At 38.4% G+C, this 12,161-nt stretch overlaps 1 protein-coding gene across 1 annotated transcript; it reads right to left on the reverse strand.

Annotated features, from left to right (window-relative positions):
• Positions 1–1,736: 1,736 nt before the first annotated feature.
• On the reverse strand, positions 1,737–7,031 carry LOC121929111 (coiled-coil domain-containing protein 102B-like). Its single transcript, XM_042464427.1, has 3 exons — positions 6,471–7,031; positions 5,403–5,620; positions 1,737–1,914 (listed from the first exon to the last, which is right to left on the reverse strand). The coding sequence occupies exons 1-3, from the start codon at positions 7,029–7,031 to the stop codon at positions 1,737–1,739; spliced, it is 957 nt and encodes a 318-aa protein (XP_042320361.1).
• Positions 7,032–12,161: the final 5,130 nt, after the last annotated feature.

Genomic DNA, 12,161 nt, shown 5'->3' on the forward strand with positions numbered 1-12,161 from the left:
TAAAGCAGAGTGATAATTACGAGTTGCACTCATATTTCAAATACTTTATGCAATCAAAATACTAACTCAGTGCATGTGCAGTTTTATAATGTTTTTAAGAATGATACATTTATCCTTTCATTTGGTTAAAAACTTCAGATTCTGCATGTTTTGGATGGAAGTGCTTCTACCACTCAGAAGGGAAAAAAGGCCATCTATTCTGTCTTTTTTTCTGTTAGTGGTATGATATTTTTCTCAGGTATGAAAAGACAGAAGAAGCAGTGGGAAAACATGTGAGGGCTGGAGATGGAAAGTGTCTACGCATTTCATAAAATTCCATGTGACACTGTAATTACTCAGTAAAGGTTTTATCTAGAAATACCCCCCCCCCCCACCCCTGGCTCTCAATTTCTGTTCAATTAGATTTGCCTGTGGAACGTGGCTTTATTTTCCTCAAGACTCCCTGGAGGAAAACATGTTGTATTTTCCACCAAGTTAATTCCATATATCTGTTATCACAACTAGCTGTATAGTCAAATCATGCAAGAAAGCTTTTTTTTTTTTAGTAAAGTATCATAATGAACAAATTCATTTTCTGTGGGAATCCATGCCATTTGCAAGTCTATACTGCACACCAGTGGTCAGCAAGAGAACATACATGTTTCTGTGGTAAGAGTTCCACAATAATATTTCAGCAACTCTTTTTAATGGAACACCAGAAAGCAACATAAAGATCTGACAGCTGTATCTTTCTATATATGTATCAGTTAAGAAGAAAGTCTCAGTGAGCTCAATGACATGTACTCCCAAGTAAATTCATTCAGGATTGCAACAAGGGGGGAGGATTAAACTTGGCTTTGGATTTTATGACTAATATATAGGTACATTGAGTGTCAAAACTCAGTCACAACTAGGCAATCCTGAATTAGAGAGAGCAAATGGATTGGGCTTTACTGTCTGATGCTTTCACCTCCAGCAAAGATGAAACAATTTGAATTTGGCTGTCATTTGCACAATATATTTTGTCCCTTTTGTATGGCTGAATAAAGTTATTACTGTTGTGCGTATTTTGGATTTAGGTAGGGTTTGCTGCTTAGCTAACATGGCTATCTCTGGACACATAACCTGAACAATTTTCTTGGATTTTGTTTGAATCTAAACAATGTTCTCTTCACCTCAACTTATGTGATCAGGTCTCTTTCTGGGTTTGTGTTAGTTAATTGGCTTTTAAATAGGCTAGATATAAATGTGCCTTCAGCAAGTGGCAATATACTTTTGGTTGTTCAAGGACAACTCTCTCCCCAGTTCTAACTGTCCCTGTATCCTGCTGGTATTTGGAACGAGGCATCCAGGAGCTTTCATGAAAAGGAGGTCAAGAAAGACCTCTTCACTGAATAGAGTCACACTTTTCTAGATACAAGCCTAAGGGCATTAATTCTGCTGCAAATATTGCTAGCTGCTATTATGCTGAGCTGCTATGCATCTTCATCTGCACACAGTTAGATCCAAATGCTTTTTACACACCTTTTTTCTCTATACATGCAGGTATCCTAGATAAGGATGAACAGAAATGGACAGACATGAAGCCACTGAATAGTGACATTTCAAGCAGATAATTATAGTATTACTGTTGGGTATTATCTATTAGAAACCTGGTGGTGTAAATGCAAGTCAGAAATAAGTAATAAAAACAAAGTAATGGGGAGTTTATCCTCCATTCTACTTAAATACAATCAGTGGGCATGCCTGTATTTTTTTTACACAAAAACTAAAACAGGAGGTGTATCCATGCATTTTTCCATTACCCATGACAATTTCTTTTTGTAAGATACCTGCTTTTCCTGCTTGTTCTTTTGTAACTCCTCATATTTCCATTTCCACAGAGATCTCTCTGACTTTACCTTCTCTATTTCTTTTTCCAGAGATGAGCGGATCCTACAGTGCAACAAAAAACAGGATTTCAGAAGATTACATTGTCTCTAGGACTATATTGTTTGACCTGTCCTACTGCTATAGTTGCATTAGCACAGAAAGAGTAAGATTTCCAAATGCAATGGGCAGCCCAGTCCTGAATCTTAGTACAGTGGTACCTCGGGATACGAAATACCCAGGTTACGAAATTTCCGGGATACGAAAAAATCCCATTGGAAATAATTGTTTCGGGTTACGAATTTATTTCGGGTTACGAAAAAATTTTTTGGTGCTTTTCGGCGCTTTTTCGCACGAAACGCGGCTTTTCCCCATTAGCGCCTATGGCAATTCGGCTTACGAAGGCTTTTCGGGTTACGAAAGCGGCCGCGGAACGAATTAATTTCGTAACCCGAGGGAGCAGTGTAAGCCAAAGCATATGTAGTTTTGCTAATACTGTTCTAATGGTGTCTGTTGGATTATATCTGAGACTGAAGCACGTGACAATAAATTATTCACAATGTTGTGCAAGATTAATTTAAAGGAGTTTAATCCTATGCTACTTTCACAATACATAAATAAAGAACGAGGCCAGTTACACTGGGTAAAGCTAGAGGGTAAGACTAATGTACCTTCCCTAAAATTAACCTTCCTACAGTCAGAGGTATATGCATCAACAATTCGACTTGCAAAGGAGGCCCATGTTTACCTCCAAATGACCAGTCACAAAATATGTTAAATGTAAGGTGGTGCTGTTGTTGTTGTGTATCTTCAAGTCATCTATGGTAACCCTAAGGCAACCCTATAATGGGGTTTTCTGTGGCTGAGAATGTATGACTTGCCCAAGGTGGGTCTCCATGGCCAAGCGGGTAATCAAACTCTGATCTCCAGAGTCTCCAGAGTTGAAGTCCACTGCTCAAACCACTATACTACATAGGTGATGAAAACACTGACTAGCAGAGTGAGATGAGCCCCTTCTAAAATGGTCAGGTAGACTTGGACCACTAAGATGCCTAAGAATTAAAGCCCCTTTAGGAATTATCAATCAGAAGTACAGAAAATGATCACTATTTCGCTACTGGTTTCATGGTACTCATATTACCGATTTCAGATGATGAAGATGATGCTGCTGACTACAATGAAGATTATTGTTTTAATGCAATGTATTGGGTTTCCCTATTTTGTAAAACATGACAATAATGTATCATCTTCTACTGTAAAAACAGTTCTGAGGCCCTGAAATAGTCACATAGTATAGCAAACTGAGATCTTTCGCCATTTGGAACAGCACTTCTGGGCAAGAAAGCATGATAAAATTAGAATGTATTTTGACACATTGTTCCTTCCCATATAAATTTTGCCCAAATTTTGTTCATTTGGAAAGAACCATATCAATGGGTCTGTTTTTCTAATTCCTCCTAGTATGGTATGAAGGGGGGGGGGCATACTGTCAGTTACTGTGGAATGATTTTTGATGAACTGTGAAATGGAATGCAAATAACTCCAGGTGAGGAACAATAAAATTTACAAATATGAAACTTGAATACTATCCCTATGTAACTGAAATAAGTGCTCTTGAAAATTACTTATAACATTTTGTGAAATTTATTGTTTGCCTTTTCATATATAATTGAATATGCTGGACATGAACAACACAGTGATATCAAGGGGACTTAAATGTGTATCACTTTGACTGGATCATTCCCTTGAATAGTGTCAAGACACATAATGGTCTATTTACAAAGAGGCTGATATAGAACACAAAGATCTCAAAATAGTAATCTCATAACATTAAATAAGGAATCATTACAACCAGTAATGAATATCTACATTATTTCTCCATGAGAAATAACTGCTCCTTTAGTTTCCCAGCTCCTTTAGTTTCCCAGCTTTTCCTGTCACCCATACTTTTTTAATTTTAAAAATAGAATCATTATTTTCCTCCTATATTAATCTACTTCCCCAATACAAATCTACACTTGAAGAACTGTAATTATTCATTTTTATTATAAGCAATATAATCATATGACTCCTAACCAAATAAACATCATGCAGATTTTTTAATATCTAGTCATTATACTGGAGAGGGGGAAATGTTTTCCCAGAAGTCATTTAATGGAAATTTTTCATCTTCTCTGTATTTTAATATAGCTTCCTGGTCATTCTTCAGTTAAAATCTTCAGTTTGCTCATCCAAATGGCTATCTGTTGTGGGTGCTTTGATTCTGTGTTCCTGCATGGCTGGGGGTCGGACTGGATGGCCCTTGTGCTCTCTTCCAACTTAATGATCCTATGGCATGCAGTATGTAAATATAAGAGCCAGTGTGGTATTGTGAGACTAGGACTCTTGAAGACCAGGGTTTGGATACCCACTTATCCATGGAGATCCACTGAATGCTCTTGAGTAAGCCACACTCTTTCAGCTTTAGAGGAAGCCTGTGCAAACCTCCTCTGTATAAATCTTGCCAAGAAAGCCACATGATAGGGTCAATATGCATCGAAATTCACTTGAATAGCCATGTATGCATTAAATCACAGTTTATTATGGAACTATTTCTGTATGCATGTGCCTAAGTTCATATTTTGGGGGAAATGAAATCAGTCCACTGGGTATTGGTGTTGTACTCCTGCACTGCCCCTTAAAATAATATTCTGTCTGGGCATAAATCTTTCTTGTGTTTTGTCTAGCTACTTACTGTATATATTCAGGTATAAGTCTAGAAATTTTGGTCAAAAAACTAACCCTAAAAGCCTGGGTCAACTTATTTATGGGTCAATGTAAGTACTGTACTTCAACTCTTATTTTAAAAAAGGAACCGTCCCCTTATAAAAGGCAAAAACGTAATCTATAATGGAAGCACTGATCCCCACCCCCTCTATTCTCTCGTTCATCCAATCTTTAGTATGAACAGTTATTCCTGCCTGAATTTTCTAAGTTCTTTGGCATTGTTATCCTTTTCTTCATCCTTTAGATCCTTTGTTACATGCCCCTAAATTTTACCCTCGACTTGACCGTGGGTCATATCAAAATCCATAATTTTGGCTCCAAAACCTGCCCTTGACTTATATATGAAGCTGACTTATAGTTGAGTATATACGGTGCACACTTTTGGCAGCTAATAAATATTTAGTATTGTTAGCAACAGTTGCTGCCAGTAAATTAGAGAATAAATTATATTCAGTGCTACTCTCCTCTGTCAATAGGATGTTTTTAAAATGTTGCAAGAGAAACCCTAAAGCACAATGATAACCAGTCAGAGAACTTGTACAGACATTTTAGAAAGACATGTCACAATTTTCCTAGTTTGTTCTCAAACACCCATTGCAGACATAACAAGACTGATATATCTAAGAGTAAAATATGAACCATGTCATGGGGAATTTGACACTGGGTCTAGCCTTTCCATCATTGCAATGTATTTTATAATTTAATTCCAAAATGGACTGCAAGGAGGTCCATATTAAAATATTTCTTGGAAAAAAAATTCCAACGAAAGGAAATAGATTTTTACGTACTTTTGCTCCTTCTGTAAGGTTTTCTGTGATTCATGGAGTTGCAGATGCAACACTGATACATGTACTGTTTCATCATTCTGACAATGTATTGGGTCATCTTTGCTTCTGTTAGAATTTTCCTGAAACACTGGAATGTATTTGTCTCCAGAATCAAGAATTTCAAGATTAATTCTCATATCCTGATGATCTCTTAAAGGATGTCCACTTGCATAAACTTCCTGAAATGAAAGGTGCACTTATTAACAAAAACTAACTTGTATAGGTTTTGTAGCATACTTTCACAACACTGAAATGATGTGGGGACAATGTATTGAACTGAAAATATTGCACCATTAAATATTCAATAACAAGGCAGAGCTACCATGGTGTAGTGGTCTGAATATTGGACTACAACTCTAGAGACCAGTGTTCAAATCTGTTCAGCCATTGAAAACTGGTGACTTTGGACATGCCACACTCTCTCAGGCTTAGGGGAAGGCAAAGGCAAATCTTGCCAAGAAAACCCTGTGATAGGTTGAAAGTTGAAAATGACTTGATGGCACACAACAGCAAGAACAATATTTTAATGGAAGGGAAGGGGTAAAGGCTACAAATATGGAGATATAGGGGTGGAGTCTGGTCTTCTGACAAACATACACATCAGAAATATTAGAAACAACACTATACCATAACCTTATACAGTGGATCCTCTGCTTACGTGGGGGATTCGTTCTGGATCCCTCCGCGCAAGGGAAAGTCCACCTATGCTTGAGCCCCATAGGAAATAATGTGGTGTGTGTATGTGGTGGCATGGCATGGTGTGTGCATGCCACAGGTGCGCACACCATTGTTTTATTCCCCATGCAGTTTTCGCATAAGCTGGAAGCTGCATAAAATGTGTCCACGCATGGCCCGGGCGCACTGTTTGTGTCTACTCAGAAGATAGCTAGGCTTGGGTTTAGTGGGATTTTCTGCCTGGTTTGTAGGTATGGGATTCCATATTTGGTGTGTTTAAAACTGTGGATATTTATTTTTACTTATTTTTAGTTTGGATATTTATTTATTTAAATAACTCACATATTTACTTACCTGGCAGATACTTTCTAATTCAAAAATCTTTTTGTTCTGGGCAAGTTTAACAGAATCTTTCTCCAAAGGTTCTAAACAATCATTTTTCCTCCAACACATTTCAGAAGAACTAAAGCTATTTTTCCAAATGTTTTGAGCTCCCATTTCCTCCTTTTCAGCAAGTAAAGCTTCATTTATTTTTTTCAGGGCACTTAGCTGTTTTATTGACTCTTCCAGCTTAAGCTTCAGTTGCCTCCCCTCATCACGAGCTTTATTTCTTTCTACTCTTACTTTGCTCCATTTCTCCCGCCAGTTGGCAGTGCAGTCTGACCACCAGCGCATGGTCTTCTCCATTTGGGCTGCCCTGGCTTTGGCTTCTTCAAGTTCCTGAAGTCTTAGCTCCTGGGAAACTTCCCAGTCATTGCCACCATAAATATTCATACATGGTGGATAGGACAAAGGAGGAAAGACTCTTGGAGATATTAAATTTGAACTGCAGTTACTACATGTCCTTGCATAATCTCTTTTTTCCTCTTCATAAGGCTCCTTAGCTTGGTTTTGGAGAAATTGCTTCTTTTCCATTATGTTGCACGCAGAGTCAGAATTCATGCCTCAGAATACTACATTCCACACCTAAAGCAAAGAGAGCTGAAATTAAAACATTCTAAGCAAATATTTTGAAAACAATTTTAAACAAATGTAAACCTTTTAATCAGCCTACAGGATCATTAAGAGACACAATTCAATGCCAAATCTCTGGTTTATTTCACTGCATCTAAGACTAGACTCATCCATAGCTTGACTTATATAATTAAAGTTAATTTGACTTTTATTGTTATCCACAGTCACACTGATTTTTGCATACCATGATCTGTGTGGTAGTTACAAACTCACATACTTTTGCATGTGAATTTTGACATGGGATGTCAAAGTCCTATTTTGGGGATAATATGTTTTTTACCTAATAGTGGAAACTAGATATGTCTGGGTTCATACCAAATTCAGCACTTACAAAAATAGACTGCTTTTAGTTTGACTGATTTAGAGCCAGTCTGCTTTGACTGAGGTCCTGAACCTGAGAAGATGCGGGAATCCAAAGATATGTGCCTCCCAGCCTATAACTGGCAATGCAAAAATTTCTATAACTATTTCCCCCCCAGAACTTCATGAAATTGGCAGGCTTAGTATCCCCTTAGGAATGGTTCTGCTTTCACATTTTAGAAAAATATTCATTCAGTATTTATTTATATATTAATGGATGTGTTATTGTTTTGCAAGAACTTTTCATTTCAGAAGATATCAAGAAAGGATGCACACAGTCTCCTTCAGCTGCTTATGTTTATTATACAAGATTGTACATGACTGAGGCATCACTATTAAGCTTTCAAGGTTGCATAAGAATAGATGCAGCATGTGGGAGGGGAATTTTTATTTTATTTATTTATTTTTTTTGGGAAAGGGGATGATTTGCTTTTTCACTCTTGCTCCTGATTTTAGGACAATTTACATGGAAATGGCACATAACATAGAAGTGTCCCAGGTGAGAAAGCTGCAAAATTTCAGGGGGATAGGTTCAGGGCCTAGGGAGTTATGAAGCATGAAATCTAATCTGAGGCTTTTTAAAAAATTAAAAATGTGAATTATGTGTGAATAATAAGGAAGCACTACTCAAGTTAAAAGAAAACCACAGGCATGCTCACCCAAACACAAATTCAAATGAAAATTATTTCTTTTCTTCTTATGAAAGTGAAAATAAAGTTACTACTTAATTATGTATCATATACATACCTGAGAACAAGTGGGGTGCTGTGGTTTGAGCATTGGCCTATGACTCTGGAGGCCAGGGTTCAAATCCCTGCTCAGCCATGGAACCCCATTGGGTGACTTTGGGAAAATCACACTCTCTCAGCCTCAGAGGATGGCTATGGCAAACCCCCTGTAAAGACATTTACCAAGAAAAATCAATGATAGGTTTGCCTTAGGGTCAACAGGAGTTGAAAATTACTTGAAGGCACAACTACACACTTGGAACTAAATTGCAGCAAATTTAAACCTCTGATGAATAAATGTGAAATTCCTTTCTTTCTGGAATGATTCATTGAACCAGAGCAAGAGAGAGAAACAAAGAAGAAGCCATCCTACTTTGAATACTAAGTGGGGGGGGGGGGGGAGTCTCACCATGACATAGCAATTTAAAAAGCTGAGAGAAAATAGCGCACTTCTTGATTTTTTAAAATAACTAAAATTACTTTCCCAAACCACAGTGATCATCGACCATCCGGTAACACAAGAAGTGTTGCCATATTTTCATAATAGCAATAAGTGATAGTCAAAGTTCAAGATATGCTCATGTGGAGTTGACTATCAGGAAGCAGCTACAGATATTAACAAATTTATATCTAAATACTACATGACATTATTAATTTTAGTTAACCTAGTATGTATTTCTCTTTAAAATTTTGTGCAGTTCATAAATGATGTAGGCATTTCTGCCTTTAAGGTCTTATTCCCCAAAATAGAGGATTGTTGGCATTCTGTTGAGCCCATATAAAAAGAGAAGCCCTCAGATAGGGGGAATTCCTTACAATAAGGGATACTTGCCAAAACTAAGGCGGGATACAAACCACCATATAGTATGTCTTCTATACGTACTAGGGTTAGGAAGGGGCGGTGCTTCTGCACCCCCCTAACCCTAGTACGTATAGAATACGTACAACATGGCGGCGCCCCTTCCACATGGGGGCTGCCATGTTTATGTACTGGATGCACAGCGTCCAGACGTGTCGCGGCGCCTATGACGTCGTGAATGTGCCAGCGGCGCCTCGCGACATCATAAAGGCGCCGCAAAAAGAAGCTCCGAGATGGAGCTTCTTTTTTGCTCCGCGTGGGAGCCACGCGGTTTGGCTGCTGCAGCTCCCGCGCGGAGCAAATGGCGCCGGCGGGAGACTGCCGCAAAGCGGCGGTCTGTATCCCGCCTAAGAGACATGCTTTCTGGCCCTCAAAGGAGGGATATCCCTGGGACACTTGGAAACATATGCCCAAGGATTTGAAGGTGAACCTATCAGTTACCCTACCCCACTCTCTTCTTCTCCCTTGGATATTTTTACACAGAAAGGATATTTTTGTTGCCAGATTCTAGCTTTCCAGCACTGAAATTCCCTCAAGGTTTTCTCTGGACCAAGGTTTGCTTCCATTAGCAACTCAGGAAGCACCTGAACTGTTCTGAAGGACCTATCCATTCCTGGAGTATGGACCTAACTGAATCTGATTGCATCCCTATCAGAAGCCATATAGGTGGAAATCATCAAAATGATGATCTAACACAAAATTCCACCCTGGTATTTCTTCTTCTTCTGTACTCTCAGTTTATAAATTAAGGCAAATACATGATAATCTCATCTAAAGTGATTTATGTTTCCCTTTAAAGTGTCCATGTTATAATATAATTTAATTTTGCTTTATTTATTAAGACAAAATTGTTTCCAAGTTATAAGATAAAACCAAAACATAAAGGAAACAACATCTCATTCATTATCTCCAACACCACCAATTCCAAATCCAGAACATAAATAAAACTAATCTGTACTGCTTGTGCTCTCTTCCACAGAGACTGATGGATTCCACAGCTGAGTTTAGTTAACAATATTCCCAGCCTGAAGACCACACAGATGAATTATGAGTGCTCTGAAGAATCAGATGCTCTGAAATGTTTCTGCTTGAGACTGTCGAGGTGTGGTAGTTATATGTCCATATATATTTTCTTATATTGTACATCACAGTGTGTGTGCTTAGATAAACTTGTGTAACATGGCATTTACATATAGGCAGCTTTAAAGGACAATATTTAATGGCAGACAATGTCATAATAAAAAATAACTTGTTCTCTATCAGTACAGCATATGCATCACATCAAAAACACCTAGTTTTCATGCAAACTTCTGCCTGAGAGTCCTAATTTCCATGTCTGTTTGTTCTCTCTCATCCACTCTTACACCAATTTGTGGTTGTGCTCTAAGAGAAGTGGAAGAAAGAGAGAGAGAGAGAAGACAAAATCTCAAAAGAAAACTTTGATAAGAGATATAAAATGCATTATACATTTCAGATTGTATTTTCTCAGGGGTACAAGAATAAAGCTTGTGGAAATTTATTTACTACTTTTTATAGTCATCTAATCTACCATGGAACTCATAGCTCTCTCTCTATATATATGGGTTCCAAGTAATCTGCCAGCCACACAAGTGACCCCAAATCTGCTTAGCTTCAATAACGTGGCTAGATCGTGGTGCCTTCTGGCCATTTCCTTACTCCCGGTACATTGCTCAAAAGATTGGGATTGAAATATATTGAGCCTATTATATTCTGTTTTTCCTCTACTCTGGTGTTGCCTGTGCCCCCTCCACCCAATTTTTACTTAGCTGCCATACTGCCACTTTGCCCTAACATCACTTGCCATCTTTGCTGCCAGTGAGATGCCCAGTAGGTACAATTGATTAAGCTACTATTTATGCCTTCAGGGAGGGATCATGATCTTTTTAAATAGGTGCATTAGAAATGATGGTTCTTAAAGCAAATATTTGGCGGATGAATCTTATTGTTATTAAAGGCTCTTGAGTTGACTTCAACTGATAGTGACCTTGTGGATGAATCTAAACCAAGCCACATGGATGAGCTGTATTAGCTTCTGTATGTTTTCCATTAGGAATTGTTTGTGATACTCTTAATGGAAGAGAACATCTTAATTTTGGCCTGTTCTTCTAGTGTACTTGAGAATATCTTATCTCTAGCATCACTGTCCAAACTGGGTTCAGGAAAATGAAAGGCACTAGAGTTCATATTGCCAGCACACATGGTATAGTAGAGGGCACCAAAAAAATTCAGAAGAAGATCAACCTGTGCTTTATAGATAATAACAAAGCCTTTGTTTGTGTTGATCATGAAAAACATTGGACGGCTTTTGAAGAAATGGATGTGTCATAACATTTGATTGTCCTGATTTGATTCTCTTGTACTCAGGACAAGAAGCTACCGTCAGGACAGAATATGGAGAAATGGAATGGTTTCCAATTGGTAAGGGAGGAGGGTCAAGTAAGGCTGCATTTTATCATCCTATCTGTTTAACTTGGAGGAAGGAGGCATGAAAATTAAAGGAAGACACTTTAATAATTTAAGACGTGCAATGACATCATACTACTAGTAGCAGAGACTTGGAACAATTATTGAAATAAGTCAAGGAAGAAAGTGCAAAGGCAGATTTACAGTTGAGCTTTAGGAAAACAAAATAAAGACCACAGATGATTTCTATAAACTTAAAGTTGGCAATGAAATGTTATTATGGTGGGATACATACCTCCATTTTGTAGCGTGCTGGCGGCGATACTAGGATTAGGGAGCATGCACCATTCAGACGCTCCCTAACCCGAGTACTTACTCTGTACGTCAAAATGGTGGCGCCCTGTACACATGGGCACCGCCATTTTGACATGACAGACACTTAGCGTCTGCACATCCTGGAGCGTTTGTGATGCCGCAAGTACACCATTGGCGCATTGCGGCGTCACAAAGGCACCGCAAGAACAATCTGGTTTTTAAGGGTTCTTTTTGTTCCGTGATGGAGCCACGCAGTTTGTCTGCTGCGGCTCCCTCGTGGAGCAAACCAGGACAGCGGGAGATCACCCTTTTGGGGCGGTCTGTATCCCACCATTTTTAATTATT

Source organism: Sceloporus undulatus, chromosome 4 (genome assembly GCF_019175285.1).
Source record: "Sceloporus undulatus isolate JIND9_A2432 ecotype Alabama chromosome 4, SceUnd_v1.1, whole genome shotgun sequence".
Taxonomy (NCBI): domain Eukaryota; kingdom Metazoa; phylum Chordata; class Lepidosauria; order Squamata; family Phrynosomatidae; genus Sceloporus; species Sceloporus undulatus.